This window comes from Lepisosteus platostomus, chromosome 9 (assembly GCF_059453375.1).
Source record: "Lepisosteus platostomus isolate fLepPlt1 chromosome 9, fLepPlt1.hap1, whole genome shotgun sequence".
Classification (NCBI taxonomy): Eukaryota; Metazoa; Chordata; class Actinopteri; order Semionotiformes; family Lepisosteidae; genus Lepisosteus; species Lepisosteus platostomus.
This window is the reverse complement of record NC_142619.1, coordinates 15,608,041-15,631,880: the sequence shown is the minus strand read 5'-3', so window position 1 is coordinate 15,631,880 and position 23,840 is coordinate 15,608,041. Positions and strand designations below refer to the sequence as shown.

Sequence of the window (23,840 nt, the reverse complement as noted above, 5' to 3'; positions counted from 1 at the left end):
TGGAGTGTCCAGAAAAGCGCTATATAAGTGTAAGCAATTATTATTATTATTATTATAATATCCATATACAGTATATTCTAATCTCACAGATTTTGTGCATTCATCTACTTTCACGAATCATGAATCTCAGGCCTTGAGTACACATAGTTGCTCTTTCATTGATTAATTGGGACATGAACATGAAGCCAGTACTCAAATGTGTTTCTGATTTTGGAAATTAACCCACTGCAGTAGCTTTTTGTCAGTATATGCCATTCGATCTAAATACTGCAATTCACATATTATGTCTGGATAACCTGTTGTGGAGTCACATGACCTTGTGTAAAATCTGTTGAATTTTACGGATATAAATTGTTAATGCACCCCTTTTTTATTCAGAAAGGTGCAAGATGGCAGGGTCTTTATTTCGCAGTGAAGAAATGTGTCTGACACAGATCATCCTACAAGTCGAAGCTGCCTATTGCTGTATTGCAGAGTTGGGAGAGCTAGGTCTTGTCCAATTCAGAGATGTGAGTAAAAAAGAAGCTTAAAAAAACTGAGTTTTTCTCCCACAATGACAAAAAACAGGTGCAAAAAACATCTTTAATAGGAAGTAAAAGTAAGGTGATGTGATGAAGAACATTTTGATAAAAGACTATTTTTATTATTAAAGAAAAGACAGTTAACTGTGTGAATAATGTCCTTTCCTTTCTCTTTGGAAAGTTTACATGATAGACTGTATAATCATAAAAAAACACAAGAAGCTTTTTAATGGTTTCAGCTAATGTCTGTATAGCATCCAGTACATTAAGTATCCATTATGTGACATTTGCACAGAGAAACAAAAAGTGTATTAAATAGAAACAAATCATGTTTTGAATAGCAATGCATAGCTTGCTTGTTATTTCACTTTGTTTAGAACATAAACAGTCTCAGTAGGCCAGGCAAGAGATGATTCAAAATCTGAGGCAGTGCAGTCAGGATGTGACCTGATGGCGCTGAAAAAGTGTGGTTTGTAAAAGAAAAACAGTCTGCCTGCTATATATATTTATTTTTAAAATATGTTTGGAAAAAATATTTAATGCAAGGTGTTCTTTCTCTTCAGACTAAGGGCTTAGGATTAGATTTGAGTAACAGCCTTTAATATTTTACAATGGAATTAACCAAAATTCTTCAAATCTTTGTCACGTTATACCATTCCCTTAGGATAAAATATTTTAGCTTTATTTTCCTTGCAAAATGTGATCAAGCCTCTTTAACCTTTTAGTCTATGAATTGGCTTCATTACTCTCTGCTCTCCTCCCCACTAATAGCTGATGTGTGGTGAGCGTTCTGGCACAGTATGGCTGCCATCGCATTATCCAGGTTGATGCTGCACATTGGTGGTGGTGGAGGGGAGTCCCCATTACCTGTAAAGCGCTTTGAGTGGAGTGTCCAGAAAAGTGCTATATAAGTATAACCAATTAATAATTATTATTAGTAGTAATAAAGCCCTTCAGAGGCCATTCCCACCTGATATGGATGTGCCTTTAAACATCTTGCATTATTTTGGCAAATATACAGTAGACATTACAAACCTGGTTGAGGGACTGAATTCAAGGTAATGTCCAATCTGCAAACAGGAACTCATTTTAATATCGCTTGTACTTGTACTTTCCATAAATTCTATTTTGTCTTTATCACTTAAAATAATATTTCCAATGGTGCTGTGGAATACTAAAATTATGTCTGAACTCCTGAAATAATGAACAGTCCCAAGCAAAATAAATCACTTTTTATTCACAGCTGAATGCACATGTAAACAGCTTTCAAAGAAAATATGTGAATGAAGTGAGAAGGTGTGAAACCCTGGAAAGAATCCTCAGTAAGTATTTTAGAAATAGTAAAATATAAAACAAATACAGTATGTAATCTTTATGGAGGAAGACTAATGGGAAAAGGGTTGGGCAGCACATATACAGTACTGTAAATGCAAACATGAATGTTATTGAAACATATATACTAATGATGAGTTTTTTAATAAAAAACACTCATGGATACCCTAACTTTATTGAGTCTTACAATGATGTTGTTCACAGGGTTTCTTGAGAAGCAGATGGAACTTGAACAAGTAGTAGCAGAAAACTGTGGTGAGAGCTGTCCTTTATCCCCCCTTCCACGAGAGGTCCATGATTTGGAGGTAGCAATAAATCTGTGTTAATGTTGAACTCCCATTTTTGGGAGGAACTTTAATACAACTCATATTGAGCTAATTTCCCTTTTAACAATTTTTAAACGTAGATTTTAAATAGGTACAGAACACATTGTGTATTTAATGTTACAGTATATTCCTATGTAAGAGATTAAAGCCTGGTACTACTGGTATATTTGCTATTGGGCAAGCACAACCTTACAAATAACAGTGACTTGGCTTGAGAGAGATGAACCAAATTGATGCATTTTTGTTCAATGTCTGTCCAGCTTGTTTCACCTAACATCCAAGGCTGGACACTGATTCTGAAAGGCAGAGCCGGCGCTACGGGTGGTGCAATGGGTGCAACTGCACCCGGGCCAAGATCTAAGGGGGCCCTGTTGTTAACGTCATTTAAATTAAAGCTGTGTGTGTGTGTGTGTGTGTGTGTGTGTGTGTGTGTGTGTGTGTGTGTGTGTGTGTGTGTGTGTGTGTGTGTGTCTGAAAAGACCATCTGTAAAATAAACGAATGAGAGTTCATATGTCAGGGGCGGGGAACGTGATATATTATCCAATATCAATACAAATAAATAAAACACAATGATCTCTTGGAAAACACAGCTGTGCGGATGATTTGCAATTGGTCATTGGCGCGTTCATTCCAAAATATGTCGAATTGGATAACGCAACCTGTTCCCCTGCAAGACAGAGCAACAGACAAGTTTACATTTTGCTTAGCTATGTTCGTTGGTGTGCAACATGAAAGCGGTCCAGAAACGTAAGTCGGGTAGCGAGAAACGCAAAGAACAGAAAAGACAGAGAAAAAGTTTAGTGAACGTTTTCAATTGCTTACTGGACACTGTCATCAGTGAGACAGAAGAACGTTTTTCTTTCTTGAGCGAATTCAGCTGTCTTTTTGGCATTTTGTTTGTGTTACTTCCCAGTGTGTGTTCTGTGTGTGTTTTTTCTATGTTCCACACTGCTGACCCTTGATTGTTCTCCCTTCCCCATTGGCCCACCATTACACCATACTTTCAGTATGACATCATCATCAATTAGCTCTCAGCCAATCAGAACACATCTTATTCAGCATATAACATGGAGGTTTTCAGCAAAGAGAGGCCTTTTGTTTGACTTCGGTCCTGTTTGGTTTTCGCTTCGCTTCTGGTTATTGCTTCGGCTTCGTTTGTTGGTTTGTTGTGCTTTGTGTGTGTGTATTTTCGTATAGCTTCAGCTTTGTTGGTTTGTTGTTAGTTTCTTTGTACTTTCGTTTGTTGTGTGTTCATCCTTGTTTTGCCATTACCTTGCCCTAGCGTGTTACAGTACATGTTCAACCTTTGTGTTCTTTTGTACCCTGTTCCTGTTGATTACTCTTGTTTTCCCTTATTTGTTTTCCTGGTTCATTTGTGTTTTTGTGTGAACTTTTGTATATAAGGTTAGTTTAGGTTGTTGGGTACACTTTACACACTTAGTTGACTTTGTATTAGTACACTAGTTTAGTACGGGTGAGTGCCATTTGTCTTGTATGGTTTTGGGTAGTCAGTGCAGGTTAGCTAGGGTGTTGAAGACGCCGAAGACCGTGTGTTTCGGGTTTTCTTTTGTAGTCAGATTAGCTTTCCCTCACTGTCCTAGCCAGCTCCATTTTGTTTTGTTATTTTCTTTCCTTTGGCACCACTCTAGTTCCTTACCCTTGTTATCACGCTTCCTAGTCCCTCACCAAAACCCACCTGCTTCCAAAAGAATTATCCTAAATGTTACACCCCTTTACCCCTAGACACTTGGGGTTGTAACAGTTTGACATAGAAAATAGGGGAGATAATTCATCTAAAGCCTGCAACGAACTTTCCCTGTTTTTATGAGACATTCATGGCAGTAATTAGGCAACTGAATTAAAGTTTCTGTCTCATCTTCCCACCAATGAAATCAACACTCCATCTGAAGTACTGCAGTACTGCAGTATTTGGTCAACAAAGATGTGAAAACTGAAACTGTTATAGAATGTCAAGTGTTTTTAACAATTCCAGTTGCTGTCGCCAGGGCTGAACGCTTGTTAAGCAAACTGAAATTGATCAAAACTGATCTAAGGTCAACCATGTCATAGGAAAGACTGTCAGATCTGGCTTTGCTGTCTATGGAACAGCACTGCAAGGCAGGTGGATTTCAGTTATATAATTGCCAAGCTTGCTGTGATGAGTCAAGTTGTAAACGTTTAAATAACTAGTTACAGTACTAAGTCTCAAGTTCAATAAGTTAGCCCGTTTTAATTCTGCTCTCTTGCTCTGTGTGCACTGGTAGAGGGAGAAGGAAGCTGGGGAAGGAGGGGGGTTGTATTTACTTGCACCCGGGCCCAAGTATGGGTCCTGGCCCTGCTGAAAGGCATGAAAGGAATTTTTCAAGAGATTAGATGTATAAAAACTTCAATAATATTAATGTGATAAAGAAATAGCAGTTTTGCTTTAACATGTTTTGGGGGATGCAGGGCCATATGGAAAAGGAAATCAGACCTCCCCTTTACAATAAACCAAAAACTTTTTACATTGATAGTGGTGATAGGTTTGCAGCAGGCAGTTTAGCATGACAAGAACTGGGAAATAGTGGTCTAAAGGCCTGTCTATCCTAGCTAGATTGGCAAGGATTGTTTATTTTTTTCTATTGAGAAAAACTGAGCTTTCGTTATGAGTTCTAAAATAAGCACAGGTCTAAATATGTGGTCAACATAACTTAAACTGCTACATTGAAGGAACAGAACCTTTTTAGTCTGGACCAGAGAAGATTTTGAGGAGACTTCATACAAGTGTTCAATATCTTGAAGGGCACTGACAAATCCACCCATTAGATTTCTTCAGAATGAACACATGAGAAACATGAACCTGAAGACGTACTGTAGGTGAGAACTAAGAAAAAGAGGCACTTTCGCACTCAAAGGGCTGTGGGAGTGACTGGATCTGGGCCATAGATTCCTAGGATACTCAAAATTCTGAATTGTCCAGTTACTTCACATGGCACAATTTCTGCCAACAGAATTCCCATAATGTTTCCCAGTTCTCTCTTTCTCTGAGTCATGAGTCATTGAGCCAGTTTCAGTCACACTTTATTTTCAGGTGGTTGAAAGTAACATACGTAGCTATATACATTTGAAGTAGGTACTTATTGCTTTTATGCAAGTAAAATAGTTCATACTTTTTAAGTCTCGGTTACAAGGAGTACAAAAAGGAGCTCTCATTGTAAATTTTGGGATGTGCAGATTTTACTAAGATGTTTTTGAAGTTTGTGATTTGAGAATACTGTATGTAAGGTTCTATGCACAAACAGCACAAAACACCATAACTACATAGAGCATTCTAAAGAGTAGAGACCCCTTCAGTCGTTGGAAAATCTAATTTGCATCACACCAATTAGTTTCCAATCAAATCTTATTAGGATTAAATGATGAAAAAGGAAAAAGCCACTAAAACCAGTACTGGTTGGTAAAATATCCTATTAAAATTAGGTAGTTTCAGAAGTACATTAATATGGCCCTGTAATGTGCCAAGGAAACCTTGATTATGATTCCCTGCAAAATATCACTTATGGCATGGGGGTATTTGAGAGACATGTTATGACAGATAATCGTCCACTAGAGGGAGCCAAACGTTCCTTGTATAAGTTCACTGGTAGACATTAGTTAATTACTGTATTATTGGTGAAAGGTTAAAAAGATTCATTCTCACTTGGGGGTGTTTAGTGATTGCTTGCAGTAGGATTTTTAGGAAGCAGTCTTCGGAAGACTGCAGTGGAAAGCAGCAATAGAGAAAAGAGCTTAGTTTATATCTTTGGTTTGTAAATCCAAAGACTTACTACAACAGCCACATTACAATGGGGTGGGTTCTGTCAGTCATATTTCAAGGGTAGACTCCAAAAGAAATATTTCCAAAGATGTGAAGGAGCAGGTATTCCTGTGCATTATAGCCTATGCATTAAAGTGATTTAGAATCTAACTGACACAGTTAGGAGTACCGGAGGTGTGTATGATATTTACAAGTCCACTTTGTTCTTTATTTTAATTTAATTTAAAAAAAAAACAAAAATATATTGTATTAAAAAACATAATATTTTAAATACAAAAATAAGGAATACAAAATCGAAAATATTAAGCTCAGGAAATCTATATGTAAATGATTGTAGGCTAAAATAATATCCTGCATATTAGTGTTATAATACAGTGATGTGATTCATCCAGATTTAAAATTTACATAAAGATTTAGAAAATTGGAGTGACAATCAGCTGAAGTGAAAAGATTGAGATGTTTAATTATCTAACCTGTGAGTCCATGTCTATATTCTTACTTGTGAGTTATCTTTTTCTTCTTGTGCAGTCTGTTTTGGAGAAATTGGAAAGTGAACTGCTTGGAATGGCTCAAAATCAGCAGTCACTAAGGAGCAATGCCATGGAGCTGATTGAACTTAAAGAATTAGTCAAGACGGTGCAGGAATTCTTTGAGGTAAATGCTTTTTGTGATAGATACTGTACTGTATGTTACAAGTCTTAAAACTTGTGAACAACATTAAACCATAAAGATAGGTATCAAGTAACGCCATGCTGACATTCAAAAAATCAAAGTGATTATTCCTCTTAGGACATTTTCACTATGTAAAGACGGTCACCTTAAAACTGCTTTGTGGAATTTTGAATATCTATCCATAGGAACTGTTTTACCTTTAAAATTTTAAAAAGTTTTTTTTAACTTGTGTTGAATATTGGCTTACAAGAATTTAATACACTGAAGACATTTTTCAGGTGTAAAATAAAAATAATCTACAGTAGGAAAAGATTTCTGAAAAGAACATAAATTGGTGAATGATGCAAAATCAATAACAAGACTAATAAAGATTGAAAGTGTAACTGGAGCAATCACTGTTTATTAGTTCAGTGGATCAAAGTTCTAATCTTATTCAAATGCTCCATTTTCTTTCTTCCAGTACTAGGGGTGGTAAATAAATTACTGTATTTTGGGAACATCCATGGTACTAATATAATCCAAGGATGAATGTGTGCTTCTCACTCATTTTCAGCATTCAGGGGTAGGCTTTGCTGTCTTAGTGGAAGGATCTGTCATTCGGTGTAGAACAAAGAACTAGCATTGTCCTTACCTTAATGCTTTTTGAGGGGCCCAGGATTACTCTAGAATGACACCAAGCCTTGCCCCTAATGAGGGTAACTTTTCTGCCCAAACTGTTAATGACAAATTGTCTTCTTATTTGAGAACGTATATGTCACGGATGTCGGAAGGGACAAACCATGGAGAGCCAGGAGAGTGGAAAAAGACCCATATGCGTAGCGGCGGAACAGGGAATTAGCCCGGGCTCAGCAGTTCAGGAGTCGAATAGAAACCTATGCCCTCATGCAGCGGACGTGGGGAAGACCTCGATGCTAGGCAGGTTTCAGGACATCTGAACGTCAATGCTGAGAGAAGGAGAATAAGTGACCCGGAAATATATATCCCCAGAGTGAGAGTCACCGGAAGGACAGCAAAGCACAGGAAACTAGGGACAGGACAGAGTAGGAGCACCCTCTGGCTGCAGAGGGCGTGACAGTATACTTTTTGTAATACTTTTATGTATTAATTTTTTGATTATCTAAAGAATGTAAAATACAATATAGGACATTTTTTTACACTTATGGATGGCATGGTGATGTAGTGGTTAGCAATGCTGCCTTGCAACACTGGGACCCTGGGTTCAATTCTAGACCTAAGGTGCAATCTGTGTGGAGTTTTCATGAGCCTCCCACGTTTGCATTTTTTGCCTGTGTTTTTGCCAAGCACTTTGGCTTCCTCTCACAGTTCACATATTGGTAGCTGCTGGGAAAATTGGCCCTGAATGTGTACAGTTTGTGTCTGTGTGTGCCCTGCAATGGACTGGTCTCCCATCCAGGGTGTATCCCACATTGTTCCTGATGCTTGCTGGGATAGGCACCATTTCCCCAATGACCCTTAGAAGATGGTTAAATGAATTTACAGTTCCTTTATTGTTTTTTCTTGCACAGAAAGAAACACATTTCCCAGACGAGTTCTTTACTGAAGAGAACACAGCTTTAGTGGAGTCCCATGGGCCATCTACAGCAGTAGCTAGTGGCAAATTGGGGTAAATCTTTCAAAGAGTTTATTTTTGCTTTGAACATTATTTCTGTATGAATGGCAGAATACATTTAAAGTGTTCTTTTGCATGCCTGATATCAGCAGCTAAATTCAGGTAGTGAAATTTAGACCACACAACCAAGTGATTTTAATGTACTATAAAATTTGTAACTAACACAAATCATTAAAACATGGTAAACAACACATTTCACTTCAGTTTCCAAATTCTTGTGCTTTTTAGTGAATGTTATATTACCAAAAGTAAAAAATATGCATATTTTTACTTACAGTACATTGTATGCATATAATAGACTAAAGGTCCATCCTTTTAGTTGCTGCTATCCATGAAGGGAATCTGATATAATTATATTATGTTATAGATGATCACAGAAAAGGATTATAGAAATGACAGATTACAGCTTAGATAATAGAAACACATATTACAAATGTATTATTTATCCTGTTTTGCTTTTCTGTCTCACCATGGGAAATTTGCATCTGTAGCCAGTTTGGTTCTGATTTACCTTTCAATTTCAGAGATGTTCTTTAAGACTGAGACAATTACTCTGAAATCTGTGCTACATTCTCAGCCTTCTGACGTGATTAATTGTTGTATTGATAGATTTATGGATTCCATCAATACAAGTGCGTACTGTGCTCCACATTTTTATAAAATTGAAACTGCAGTTCAAGCCACAAGAAGCAGACCTACTGTACACATTGTAAGGCCATCAAATAACTATCGTAGGTTGCTTCCCCACTGTTCTAAATCACAGTTTTAATGATATCTGGACATCTGCAACCATTTTTATGTATTCATTGGCTTCTGGGCAGTTGTGCAGCAAAGAAATTGTTGAGCATGTAGTTCTCTAGGTATACTGGACACCCCTGTACATACATCAGTACAGTTCATGGTGTCTCGAGTAAGAGCTTTGGCTATTTTTTAATTCAAAAGCAACACAAGATCTGTCATTTAAAAACACTACTATCTCTAAAACCTAAATCTGTTTTCTAAGTCCACAGAGACCTCTATCCTTTGATATACTGTAACTTTCAACTCATTATCTCCATATAAAGTCCACTACTTTGCTAAAACGCCTACTGAAATTTTGTAACAAATTCATAGGATCCAGAAGTGAATTTCATGTACACTGTATACTTAATTGAAAAAGCGGTTCACATCAGATACATTACCTTAATGTAACACTTTGCATGGCTAAGCATAGTAGACAACTGCAGTCTGAATCATTGTCTGTTGTATGAAGTATCATAGGGGGAGTTATCAGAAGCGAGAGGATGCTGTCTTTTGAACGAGTGCTGTGGCGGGTATGCAGAGGGAATGTCTATATAAAACAGAGGGATATGGACGCTACTGTGGAGGACCCTGACACGGTGAAGAACATTCTCTTGAACTTTATTGAAGAAAAAAGCACCCCAGGTTCCAGGATAAGAAGAAATTAAAAGCATGTGGTAGAGATAAAATACCTACCAGCGCCTCAGAGAAAACTGGGGAAGGTCAAGATAAAGTATCAAAAAACATCCACGTAATGTGAAAGTAGTTCAAGTAGGTAGCTGTGTCAGCATGCTTAGACTGCAAATGAACAAGTAAAGGTTTATTCCATGCTGAAAAGATAAGAAAAAACATGTTTCGGCTGTGGAGCCTTCTTTTGGAGCCTTCTTCATGTGTGACACCTGAAGAAGCTGAAACGTTTCTTTTCTTCTCTTTTGAGCGTGGAATAAACCTTTAATTTACGCACGAATCTTTGCAAGTAATGTGAAAGATTCTTAAATTCTTAAATGTCTCTCACCACTGCAGGTAGTTTAATTACAGTAAATCTTTGTGACTTTATTAAATTAATCTGAGAAATGAGCATACTGAATTAAATCAGTTTAAAAATTATTAATCAGTACATAAATAAAGAGCAAAAAGTCTTATAATTATCATTTTTAATTAGCAATATGTGTTTATCTAAATATCCTTTTAATTTTGTAGTAGGTGCTCACTTCTGCCTCTATTATTGCAATAAATTGAATTACAGGTGATCTGTAGCTGTAGATGTACCTGAATCTGTACTCAAAATGTGCTGAAATAAGAATTTCATAATAGGAAGTCACATTTAATGCCATTTCCACAAAAGCTCCAGTACTTCCACTTACACATCAATCAGACCTAGGTGTTTATACAGTACCAATGGGGGGATGGTTCTAGGTGATTCAAACATATTTTTATTATTATGATTATTTCAGAAAGAAGAAGTAAAAAAGAAGGTCTTCTTTATATTTTTTCAAGGCGAGCAACTTGGCTTAAAAATTAAGAAAATTTGTCAAGGGTAAGTGTCATTAAAGACAAGTAGGTGTGTTTTCATTTTTTAAATAACAGTAATGTAAAAAGCAATGATCATACATAATTTATATTGTGGCACTAGTGAGCACAAGACAGGTTCTGGCAAAGACCTCAAGGATGGAATTTATTTGACATGTCACACACAACAGCACAGCTCATTGGCAAGTCACAGCATAAGACACTCCCCTCGTGCACTATTTGAGGACGAAACACAGATGGCACCCCATCGCTCTCAAATCCCATCTGTCCACGGTTATCTGCCATTCACACAAAATGGATAAAATAGAGGAGGAAGCCCAGGTCCTTAAATATTATAAGAACAAAACATTCTCTCTTACGATTATTAGTAAATAAAATAATTTTGCTGTAAGCATTAAATATACAGCAGCTGCAGTGAAGTGTTATATTAAAACCTATTTGTAGGTGTTAGGGGAAAGGGGATGTTGTTTTGTTCTGGTTTTACTGTTTTGTGATTGTAGTTTATAAAAATAATTAACAAAAACCTAATTTGTGTTTGTCTCAGGTCTGTATTTTTGCTTTATCATTACCTTTACTGAACCTACAGTATATGCATTTAAAACATTAATAACTCTTTTCCCAGATAAACAGCCTGTATTGGCATATTTTTTAAAAATATGAAAAAGTAATGGAAATGTTTATGCTTCTCACAAGATTAAAATAATTGTAAAAATGCCCTTGAATTGACAGTATATGCTTCATGCAATGAACAAGCCATTTGTGTTTAAAAGTACACAGCATGTCAGGTAAATTAATTCTACATTGAAGAAGACTAATATTTTTCAATATCTCATAATGTTTTTGTTGTTGTATTATCCAGATTTCATGCTACAGTGTACCCTTGCCCAGAGAACAGTAAGGAAAGACGAGAAACAGCTGCAAGTATTAACTGTCAACTGGAAGACTTGCAAGCAGTAGGTCAAACTGTATCTCTTCTCCCTCTGCTATTGTGTCAGTGTACTTAATATGGAGGACTACAGTCTAACAGTCGTTCATTCTGCCTGAAAAACAAATCTGACAAAACAAGCCTATAGACTGAACTGCTAATAATAAGTACAGTATGAAAAGAAAGAAAAGCAGTTAAAGTAAGCTAACTTTTGTAAGGACAACATCACACTGTTCTTTTGTTGCTACAGTACTAACAATTTCAATTTGATAATTACAGTATGATGTCTCAGTATCAGAACAGTAGGTGGCTGGTCTTTACCCCTTATTCTACACTGTATATACTGTATATATTAATGTTCCTCATCTCTTGCAGGACAGATTCAAGTTATAATTTGCTGGTTTCCAATGCTGGTCCTAGATCACTGCTTTATTTGAGGACGCTTAAAGGGGAACTAAAGTCCCATATTCTCAGACAGATTATTAAATCTTGATAACAAAATAAAATACAAAATCTTGTATGGTTTAGAAAAATTTTACAAATTTTGAATTAAGCACAAAATTGTGAACCTTGTGTAAGTAAGTTCATGCAAATCACGATGTGAAGTGGCCCTTCCTGTCATCTCGAATTTGAAGGCAATATTTTTTTTAGATTAAAAGAGATGTATTCACAAGCCTGTTTTATAACAGAGCTGCTTCATGTCAATGGATTTTTTGCCTATTTCTGAATCACAGACAATAATGACAATATGACGTTGCACATACCTGGAAATTTAGACTATTTTGTGATGTAAAATAAAGGTTTAAAAGCTATTTTGTATGTTTTACTTTTATTGTGGTTGGAAAGGCACTCATCAATGCTGATTCTTTCTAACCCTGAAATATAAAAGTAGCATTGCTGTTCCCCTTTAAGTAACACGCTTGCAGATGCAGTCATGCCGTTCAGCGATTTGATGTCCCTAAACAGGAATCAGCCCAGCAACAGTCTATACTGTATATGAAGAAATGCTATATTCTTATATATTTTGTATGATTTAAAAAAACATTTCAGCTTTCTCAGTAATCAAAGAAAACAAATTGAATCTTGACATTAAAGTTTTTAAATTCCAAATAATTTGTAAACAATTATTTGTAAATAATTGACTGACATAAACAGAGACTATAGATGAATTTCAGAATGGAATATAGAGTCCACACTATACTATACTATGCACACTATACTATATTGCACCCTGGAGCTATTGCACAGTATCTGTGTTCAGATGGTGCAATTGATAAAGTAAAGTAAAATCTTTAAATTTAATGAGTCCATAAAATATATGTGGCTGCTAGACAGACCTAGTTAAGGCACACAATCATAGAGCAGATTGTGTCAGGTAGGGTATCCTTGGCTTACCTTGTTAAGAGTTATACCCTGAGGCTTCTGAAAGGCTGGGATTTTAGCAGAGAGGGTTTCATATTTTTATTTCTGATACTCTGGGTCTTGTTAGTGTGGTCCTAAACTGTAAAAAGAAGATAGGAACATGTTTCAGAGGACAAGTACTATTTTCATCTTCCTGGTTTATGTTAAGGAGGTTGAAAATTAATATTAAAGCTATTAAAGCTATTAAAGCTAATAGTTAATTTTGGATATTGTGAACATAGATAAAATGCTAATTCCAAGACTTTAGATAAAAATAAACAATTCACATGGTAACACAGCTCTGTATTTTAAATCTCTGACACTCTAATTCTAGGTCCTGAAGCAAGCAGGAGACCATCAAAAGAGGGTGCTGCAGGAGGCAGCTAGCAGAATTCAGGAATGGAAAATTAAAGTGCAGAAAATGAAAGCGGTCTACCACACCTTGAACATGTGCAACATTGATGTAACCCAGCAGTGCTTAATTGCTGAGACCTGGTGTCCTGTCACAGATATGGATAGAATCAAAACGGCTCTCCAGAAAGGAATGGCAAGTACTTTAACTATTTTCAGAGAAAGAATACAGTAGTTAATATGTGTAATTGTCACTATGGACCTACAGAAGTTTAACATTGTTTAGAGTGTCTTCAAGAAAAATATGTTTTTGAATTTCTACATGTTACTCAGTATCAGAGGAGGGAGTGTCTTACATAAGAGCTGTTTGTGTTTTTTACATCTGCTGGGAGGAGAGAAAGCGTAGTTTTTTTCATGGGAGAAATATAATTGTCATTTTTTATAATACTGAATTACAGTATCAAGTGTTTGGTGTGTTGATTTGTTGTTTGAAACCACAGGACCGGAGTGGTTCAACTGTGGATCCTATTGTGACTGAAGTAAGCACAAGGATGTCACCACCTACCTTTAACAGAACCAACAAATTTACAGCTGGATTTCAGAATATTGTTGATGCATATGGTGTATCTACTTACAGAGAAATCAATCCAGGTCAGCAGTTTCATCTAGCTCAATAAGAATTACTACTGATTTGTTTCTGTCTGTCTAATGAAAAAAGATTAGTGTTATTCACTAGCATTCATTATGTTGAGAAATATGCATTTACTAAGGCCCAGGAGTGTCCTGTCCTGGATAGTCCAAGATGTCTAATGAATTTCTTAACATAGTATACTCAGCACCTAAAGAACTGAGGGAAAATGTTAAACTGGTCTAAATCAAAGTTTGTAAACAGAGGAAAAATTCCTTGACCATCTGGTATATTAAATCTACAGTAAATTGAAGTGAATGTTTTTTTTAATCAAAATGTGAATGTTGTAGTGCTAAATACATTCATGGGTGGAAGAACTTAAATGTCAGCAAAACCTACCAAAAATTAAAAAATAAAATACCTAGCTCACATCCATATGCATACACATTCACCACCATGTGTCAATTCTTGGTGAAATTTCCTTTGGCTTGATTCAGTTGTGTTTAGTTGGAGCAATTAAGTTTTACTTTAAATGTATTTACAGTACTGCAATTCAACACAACATTACATCATTTAAAGGAGGAGAATACTTTGACCAGGCACTCTAACTCTAGGTAACACCTTTGTCGCAATGTCTATGGTATCATCAGTAAAGGAATAAGTAATAAGAACAAGTCTGTCATTGAGAGAAGGGGGAAGGTGTGAATCAAGTTTCAGGATAACTTTAGTTCCTGATGTCTTTCTGCTATAGGACCCTTTTTTGAGACAGATTAGTGTGAACATGACTATCAGAGGTCACGACTTCACACCACCTGAGTGGCCACTCTGCCTCTCCCCTGCTCCAGCCTCCTCCACTTTCCCAGCTTTTGTTCTTCTATGCTATATAATCTTTTCTGTCTGCCATGTCTTTCTCACACCCAAAGGAGGCTCCACAGCCGAAATGTTCTGTTTCCTTTTTTCTCTTTTCAGCATGGAATAAGTCTATTACTTGTCCCTTTGCGGCCTACACATGCTGACGCAGCTACCTGCCTGAACTACTAGAGTTTAGAGTATACTAGTAATGTAATGTAAGAATCTGAGAAATGTAGAATCTGAGTGCGTAAGAATGTCGTTTATTTTAAAATGACACATTAATATTAATCTACGCTACATTACAACTACAGTTTTTAAAGAGGAAACAATATGACAATATTGAGAGCAGTAGAGTTTGAACTGCAATGCTTTGTTTAACCAAGTGTATTGGATGAATTTAGGTATGACTGCCTCAATGTACCCATCCACAATATTCAAATTTATGAATGTTCAATAAAGAATGAATCTGAACAAAAATTGATTTATTTCATTTAGTGTTAAGAAGGCACATAACAAATGTACAATTGTTATAGTGTACAATAAAACTTTATGAGCTGCTTCACTCATTTCCAGATGTTTATTTTTCATCCCCATAGCTCCCTACACAATCATAACTTTCCCCTTCCTGTTTGCCGTGATGTTTGGTGACTGGGGCCATGGTGTTATTATGCTGTCCTTTGCTCTGTTGATGATTCATAATGAGAAGATGTTTTCAAAAAAAAAGAGTAACAATGAGGTGAGCTCTTTACAGTCTTTCTATGTGTTTCTTTCAGAACATTGCTACTGTAAAAGGTACAACAATAGTAACAATATGATAAAAATATTTATAATGCATATTTTTAATATTGTAAAATAATCCAAAGTACATTTAGATGTTTAATAGGTGTGGACCACGTTTAATTTAGTGTATGATAAATACTTTCAGATTGCCCAGTGATAGTCACATGTTCCTCAGTCAGGCTTCCTACAAACCATCACATAAACTTTTTGTACAGTTCTTTTAGCATTTCACTAGAGTTCACTAGTATTTAAGTGCTATACTTTACCTTTTAGTTAGTGACTGCAGACCAATTAGAAGATCAATTTTTAATTAATTAAATTCTTATCTACAGTACATATCCTATTTTTCAGTTTGATTAATTAGGAAAGACTACTGTACTGTATGTTCATAGGTTTCTCAGATTCTAGCCCTATTAAATTTTACTTACACTGACACTTTTGGAACACATACAGTAAATCTATCAATTAATGATTAAATTAATCACAGAATGTTGTAAAAGTTGTAATACTTCTGCCTTGATTTTTATGTATTTTGTTTATTAAATGTTTTTATGGATCTTTTGAGTAACAATTATGCTGTGGGGCAAAACATGGTTTTCAATAGTTTGTAGAAAATGCAGATGTGACGCTGTTGGGGTAGCAGTGATCTTCTAGTATGTGGAACTTAGTAAACATAGACACAAAATTGTGGTATAAGGTAGGTCTTTAGTAAATCCTTATTTACAGTCAAGGAGAAGTAGTGCGAAAGAAAAACAAAAACTTTAAGCTCTCTCCAAACTTTAACTAAACAATTTTGTACAAAGAAAAAGAATGCTAAAGTCTTACAAATTGTAATGTCTTATAATGATTGGTAAGTTAAAACCACTTTAAATGTGTGACCTCCTATACATACACTGAAAAAGACTATCTTATCCTAAACCAGAAAGATTATTTAATCTTTGTATTTTGTATATAAAAATTGTTAAATATTGAGATTAAATTATGATAGTGAAAACTTTTATTTTCATTTTCAATTGTTTAACATAAAACATCTCCCGATAGCACTGCTCAATTAGAACCATTTATTATGGATATGGTTGTGCTAAGATTAGCCTATCTAAAGCCCAAAGCACCAATATAATGATAATGTTTCTTTATTAGCCCTATACAATTTCTTGCATTAGGAATTTGTCTTTTCGCATACCCCAGCTTTTGGCTGCATACCCCAGCTTTATACCCCATAAAATCCACAGAGCACTTGTTAATGAAAGTTCAGCAAACAATGTAAGCAGAATGTTAAATTCTTGAATGGTTATTAGACAAGTTTGAATAAAATCACTCTACATATTTCTTCCTCTTCAGATTTGGAATACATTCTTTGGTGGCCGTTACCTGATCCTTTTGATGGGTATTTTCTCCATTTATACTGGCTTCATTTATAATGACTGCTTTGCCAAGTCTTTCAACCTCTTTGGTTCCTCCTGGCATGTGAGACCAATGTTTCTGAATGGAACATGGAAGTAAGATACAATTTCAAAACCAAATATTTCTGTGACATTTCTGCTCAGATCTGTTGATGTATCTGATTTTCTCTTAAGTTAGCTAATGAATGTAATAATTTTTTTTGCTATTAAAATGACTAAATTATGTATTTTAAATAGGTAAATTGTACAGTATATAAGGCCAATGTGCACATGCTTGTTACGATTTTGTGTATTCGTAATTACTTTGGAATGAGAGAAAACAAATTATTCCTAATGTCACCATAGTTCTTAGTACTCTTAGTGAAGTGCTTTGTTGGGTTACAGTAATGTCAACCATCCTGACTATTTGGTAAGTAAAGATCCTGTGGTGGGTGTTATTCCTGGTGTCCTGACTGATTTTCTCTTTCAGCTTGCACAATCTGATCACTCTGTATTATCTTTAATTTGATTGGGAAAGGAATTTCTTACTCCCCTGTCTTATCTTTGGGGCATAATGGCAGACACACATCACCCATGTGGGTGTTGGACTTCACTGATGCCTGATGTTGGTCCGCTTCTGTGTGTGAAGAACTTTGGGATACTTTCATATGAAAGATGTTGTACAAATGCAAACAATAATTATTATCTTGAAAATAATAGGTTATTATTCATGATATTGGCTTTTATTACTCCCATTTGCTATATACTGTGTTAACTCTATGTAATAAAAAAATGTTTAATTTTTTAACTTTTCCAGTGCACATATCCTTGAAGGAAGTCTACTGCTTCAGTTAGATCCAGCTGTCCCAGGAGTTTACTCAGGAAGTCCTTATGCATTTGGAATAGATCCAGTAAGAAAGTTAAACATATTTTTTAAAGCACAGTTAAAAAACACAGACCTTATCAGTGGGATAATGTAAGATCCACACAATTATTTAATATGCTTCAAAAAAAGTGTTCCACATTTTGGTGAAGATCTTGTGCTGATTATAAACAACAACTGTCTTGTATTGTAGCATACAAAAGTAGCGTCATTTATTCTATTTTGATTTTAATTTTAAATACGACACTCTTGACATGCATGTATACAATAGATGATGTATATAATGTGTGTTTTATTTAGAAATTTAAGTTCAGGATTGTTTTTTTTTTTTTAAATGAAGGATTTTAAAGATAACTAAAACTTGAGATACCGAAATAGAAATTCTAAATTCCATTCCAATTCCAATAGTTTGTAGATCTCCTGGAAAGGGATAATGTATTGCTTAGATAAGTGGAACCCAAAAGCAATAAAAAAGCCAAATGTCAGTTAATATAAATACTGTTCTATTCTGTGAGCCATACAAAGGACATAAGCCAAGGAGAAAGTCTAAAGAAGAATCATTACAATGCTTTAAAAACGTACATTATAAAGACAGATTTCAGTAAAAAAGTTTTCCAATCCAGTAAATGGCAGTTTGTGAAGGTGTACAGGTATAATCTTTATAGACAAAGCTTATCATAATTTCCTCTTCATTTCTTGTGTTTGAGTTCCAAAGTAACATGAGAGTAAATAGACTATTGTTACCACTGAGAGGTTATTAAAATGGAGAATAAGCAGGACCTGACCAAGTGGCTTAGTTAATAACTAAAATAATTGAGATTAACCCCCAACTTGTACTACTACATTTCTAACGCAGATGCTACAGAATTAAAGGGGGCCTATCTCCCAATTCTAAAATACACCCAGAAGCAGGATAGGCAGTTTCAAATGGAGGGATTCTTCACTCAGGAACTCCAAGTCCCCTAATAGGTACAGAATAACAAGAACAAGCTGTCTTGGAAAGATTCATAACTAGCTCCAATCAAGTTTTTTCACAGGTTCATGAAGTAGGGACTCTCGCCTGGCACAAGCTTCCTACTGCTCTGTCTTGTGATCTGACCTTTTTTTTATTCTTCTTTCCTTCTCCTCATCTGATCTTATACAGTGTGTTTCTAGACTGTTGATTGATACTGTACTTAATAATTTATCCAGAACCTAATTAACCAAGGTACTGTATGCCAAGGTAAACTTTATAATTGCTTTGAACACAGGATCTATACATCTCAGCAAACATCCCCTCTGCTTTGAAGCTGGAAATGTTTAAATTTCCAGGTGATACAGACTTTAGTAGGATTTTTAGATACTTCCATTGTCACCTACCTGAGCTTGTAACACAATGAACTTTAATTACTGTAGAAAATAGTGGATTCATCAGTTACAGAACAAATCATAAAACACCATAGGATGGTTGATGCTACACATCATTTAACTTCAGTAAAAACATTTTTTTCAGTTAAAATTTTAATTTTATTTTATTTAATAGTAAAAACATGAATTTACTGAATGGGTTTTCCACTATCTTTCCATCAAATGTATCATTATTTAACAACCCCACTTTGAAATGGAAATACATACTGTATACATACAGTATACTGTATCTCGACAAATTTAGGTTTAGGTGGTTTCTAATATTGCTCATAGCATGTGTTTATTTGGTGTTTTACATTTTTAAAATTTTACTTTAGATATGGAACATTGCTTCAAATAAATTGACATTCCTGAACTCCTATAAGATGAAGATGTCTGTAGTGCTTGGAATCATCCAGATGATATTTGGGGTGATTCTCAGTCTTTTTAATCACATGTAAGTTCATGTTAAATTACGGTACCCTCCCTAAATGTACAGTATTGGAACAATGAAATCTGGGATTTTTTTCACAATTAATTCAATATTAGTAAGAAGTGCATCTGCTAAGTATTTTATTTTCTAATAAAGCCTATGAAATTAACTTCTTGTGTCAATTAATATTGTGTTAAATCAATAGTATTAAATCTCTTTATTTTGAAAGAGCAAACGTATTATGCAAGTTGTCTGTTAGAATAGGTCTCTTATTGGTCAGGAGTTGATTGTTGAATGATTAGGCACAATTAGCCTGTCTCACTTTTTTTTAATTCTAAATGCTGACTTTTACACTTAATGTAAATGTATCTCAATACTTATGTTCATTTGAAATCGCTGGATTGAACAGTATGCACATTTGTTCACATTTATGATAAAAAATATACGTGATACTTTAATATATTCTGTACAATAAATATAACAGATATTATATTATCAAACTCTAGGGATTTTACAATTTTGATTAATTTCCTTGAATAATTCTTACATCAGATTGGAATGCTTTTCTTCTTTCTTCTTTCCCTTAGGCACTTCAAGAACACAGTCAACATTGTCTTCCAGTTCATCCCAGAGATCATTTTTATCACCTGCTTGTTTGGCTACATGGTTTTCATGATCATATTTAAATGGTGTCAGTATGATGTTCACTCCTCCCAGATAGCCCCTAGCATCCTCATTCATTACATCAACATGTTTCTCTTCAACTACGGAGACTCCTCTAATGCTCCTCTTTATTCATATCAGGTAATGTAATTTTATTGTATATAATAACACTATCATTACTGTAATTGTTGTTTTAGTGATTAAGTGTAACAGGTATGTATTTTAGCCTTCGCTAGTTAATTAGTTTATTATGTTAATTAGTTTATTATGAACCTTCTTCAGGTGTCACGGCTGAAACGTTGTGTTTTCTTTCTTTTTTCAGCATGGAATAAACCTATTACTTATTCCTTTGCAGCCTACGCATGCTAACGAAGCTACCCACCTGAACTACTACAATCTATACAGTAGTTATGATTGTTCATATATTTATAATTAGCAGTAAAAAATTTTGGCCCAAATATGACCTTTGTTTAAGCTGTAAAAAAGGTCTTTGTTTAGGCTGAATCTTTTCTATTTTAAATTAGAAGAATTTCAGTCAAATCACTACTATACCTTAACAGACATTCTCCAGCCATTGTTTAGTTTCATCATGATATTAATTAAGTAAAAAAATAAATATAAACCCCAAAATTTTGAGATCATGATCCTGTGTTGCTAGTGATCCAAAGAATGAATGACCAAAAAAGCAGTATAGATTTCTTATTTTATACTGTAGATCCAAGGGTTTCTGTTAGTATTGCGTCAGTTTTATCCTGGAATTTTGCTCAGCACACAAAAATAAAAAAATATTAAACAACAGCACAACATTAAACTCACACATTGAAATTAAATTGACTTAGTTCTAGAGAATTCAGATTCAAGTTAGGTTTTGTGTATAATTACATTTACTTTCTTAAAGTAAGAGAGATTGCCAATCACTTAATTTACGGTACAGTATATCTTTTTATCCAAAACGGTTTTCTTGAATTATGACATTCTTAATGCAGTCTTCTTTAGAATTCTGGGCCCAATCTTGGACCCTGTTGGATTATACTACTGTACATACGTTCTATTTACCCCAATAACCTGTACGTTCAGACAAAATATTTTAGTCCGCATTCAAAAATGCTGAAACAAGAATTTAAGTACATTAATTTATTTAACATAGAAGCCATATAGGCATTTCAATTTAATAACCACCTTGTTATTAATTAAATAATACTAACTAATTAACAATAACTAATCTTGTTGCTGAATTAATAGCAAAAGCAAGAAACATCTACTAATTTCCTAGTAATCACTATTTGAACTCTGTCATTTAACATTAAATCAACACTACTACACACTTTGAAAAGGCATCCAGTACTTAATAACTATTTAGTGAAAAATATTTTTTACTGGGATTATATCTGATTATTGTTTGACAATCTGGGAAATTTTGATATACTTAAATTGTCTTATTCTTACTTTTTCAGTAACTAGGGTAAATTAAAATAATAAATCAACAACAATAATAAAAACATTGATTTCTCACAACAGCACTCTTATGCTAAAGGTTTTTAGTCCACTTTTTATAGCAAATATCATCTATCCACTCATGGATAGATAGAAGTTCATGATTTCCAACATACTGTACCTTGTGAATGTATTCAGACATTTTCTTTGGAGTCCCATTTTGTTAAATTACAAAATGCTGTATAAACAGTTTAAACCTTTTACTTAATAACTTGCATGTTCAAACTTCACGCTCCTAAAGGAAAGATAAGTGACTGTAAATGTCAACAAAAAATAATAATTAGAAAATTATTTTTTGGGTTTGTATAATAATTTCACTCAATACTTGGTGGTAGCATCTTTGTCAGTAATTACAACAGCAAATCTGTAGTAATTCTCGATCAACTTTGCACTAGCCTGGTGCAATTTTTGACCATTCTTCTCAGCAGAAATCCTCAAGATCTCCATGTCAGGACTTTGACTGGGCCACTCAAAGAAATTCCCTTTCTTTGTTTTAAGCTACTCCACTATAGTTTTGGCCTTTTGCTTTTATTCTACTGGAAGTTGTATGTTTGCCTTAGTTTTAAGTCTTTAAAAGACTGAAACTGATTTTTCTTGCCTCTCCATTTTTTCTTCAGTACTAAATAGCTTTCCATTCACAGATGCAAAGAAACCCAAGAAATTCCCATATCATGATGCTGCCACAACCCTGCTTGACTGTTGGTATGGTCTTGACAGGTTGATGCACTGTGTTGTTTCTCTAAGAGACACAGTGCTTTCCAATGATACCAAAATAGCTCAAAACATTTTGATACAATTTTGAATGATCGCTTAAATGCATAATTTCATGTGGGATTTAAGATGAGTTTGCCACTCTGCCATACAGAATATCTTTATGAAGTGTCCAAAACAGGGTTGACTCATGTACTGTAGGTTTTTTCCATCTCAACCATTGAACTACAGTATGTAGCTGTTTCAAAGTTATCTTTGGCATCCAGTTGGCATCCCTCACCAGTTTCCTCCCTGCCTGGCTGCTTGGTTTGGAGGGACGGTCTGATCTAGGCAGTGTCTAGGTGGTACAATGTACCTTATTAATGACAGAATTGACTATGCAGGGATATTCAGAGAATGTAATTGCATGCTAATCCTAATCAGTGTTTTCCAATTATTAAGAATTAAGAGAACTACTACTATTACAATAGAGGCCACTTAAATAATACAGGTTTGCCACAGCAAAACATACAGTATGAATACAAATGTAATCCTGACTTTTCCATTTTTAGTAAATATTAATTATTTTTATTTATTTTGTTTTTTGCTTTGAATGTGTGGAGTAGGTTATGTACATAAGAAATATTAATTGCATCTTTAAAGTGTCATGACAGCAAGTTTTAAAGCACAAAAATATGAAAACTGTACAAGGGCTCGAATACATGTGCAACTATTGTATCTCTATGTGTGTACTGTATACTGTGCATTTACAGTACAGTATATATGTATTATTTTTCAGCAAGAAGTTCAGAGCTTTTTGGTAGTTCTTGCAGTGATTGCTGTCCCTTGGATGCTGCTGTTTAAGCCTTTGATTCTACGTGCTAAGCACTTAAAATCCCAGCAACAGGTAAAAGATGTAATATCTTAAACGTTTTCGTGGAGAACTTTTATGTGATCTTTATTTGCTTCTCTTTTTTCTTTTTTTAAGTCCTACAAAAGATTTAACATACTGTACTATACACAGTCAGTTTGAGTCAGTCCACAAAACAAATCCAGAAACAGTCTGTTACATAAAAATATTTATTGTAAACAGACAATGGACTAAAGGAGTATTAGTTACTATTTCATTTCGTATAAATCAAATTTACAACTCTCCAGATACTATTTAATTGCTTTCTCCCACAAAGCAGCCAATTAAGGGAGGCAGAGAGGAGATAGAAGTGGACATACTTCACGTACACTCCTCTAATGACACACCTCCAGAAGGACGTGAAGAAGGTGAAAGAGAGGTACATGTAAGTATTTTCCTCCTTTATTTCTCAGTTTTGTACCCTCACTCTGAGGCTGGACATGATATTGTGTAGTCAGTAGTAGTAATTTTTTG

General features: G+C 34.8%; 1 protein-coding gene across 3 annotated transcripts in view; it reads left to right on the top strand.

Moving 5' to 3' along the window:
- Positions 1 to 23,840, top strand: part of LOC148654551 (V-type proton ATPase 116 kDa subunit a 4-like) — a 35,024-nt gene that overhangs the window by 2,233 nt on the left and 8,951 nt on the right. The window contains exons 2-18 of one of the 3 annotated variants that reach the window (XM_088646924.1): positions 383 to 509; positions 1,765 to 1,843; positions 2,058 to 2,158; positions 6,505 to 6,630; positions 8,175 to 8,272; positions 9,531 to 9,657; positions 10,513 to 10,595; positions 11,448 to 11,541; positions 13,249 to 13,461; positions 13,766 to 13,916; positions 15,342 to 15,481; positions 16,867 to 17,024; positions 17,725 to 17,818; positions 19,515 to 19,633; positions 20,197 to 20,413; positions 23,256 to 23,363; positions 23,644 to 23,751. In XM_088646924.1, coding sequence (XP_088503050.1) covers positions 390 to 509; positions 1,765 to 1,843; positions 2,058 to 2,158; positions 6,505 to 6,630; positions 8,175 to 8,272; positions 9,531 to 9,657; positions 10,513 to 10,595; positions 11,448 to 11,541; positions 13,249 to 13,461; positions 13,766 to 13,916; positions 15,342 to 15,481; positions 16,867 to 17,024; positions 17,725 to 17,818; positions 19,515 to 19,633; positions 20,197 to 20,413; positions 23,256 to 23,363; positions 23,644 to 23,751 — 2,136 coding nt within the window. In that variant the 5' untranslated portion in view covers positions 383 to 389. Of the gene's footprint in view, positions 1 to 378; positions 510 to 1,764; positions 1,844 to 2,057; positions 2,159 to 6,504; positions 6,631 to 8,174; positions 8,273 to 9,530; positions 9,658 to 10,512; positions 10,596 to 11,447; positions 11,542 to 13,248; positions 13,462 to 13,765; positions 13,917 to 15,341; positions 15,482 to 16,866; positions 17,025 to 17,724; positions 17,819 to 19,514; positions 19,634 to 20,196; positions 20,414 to 23,255; positions 23,364 to 23,643; positions 23,752 to 23,840 lie in introns of all 3 variants that reach the window. The other 2 variants (XM_088646925.1, XM_088646923.1) reach the window with 2 other exon arrangements.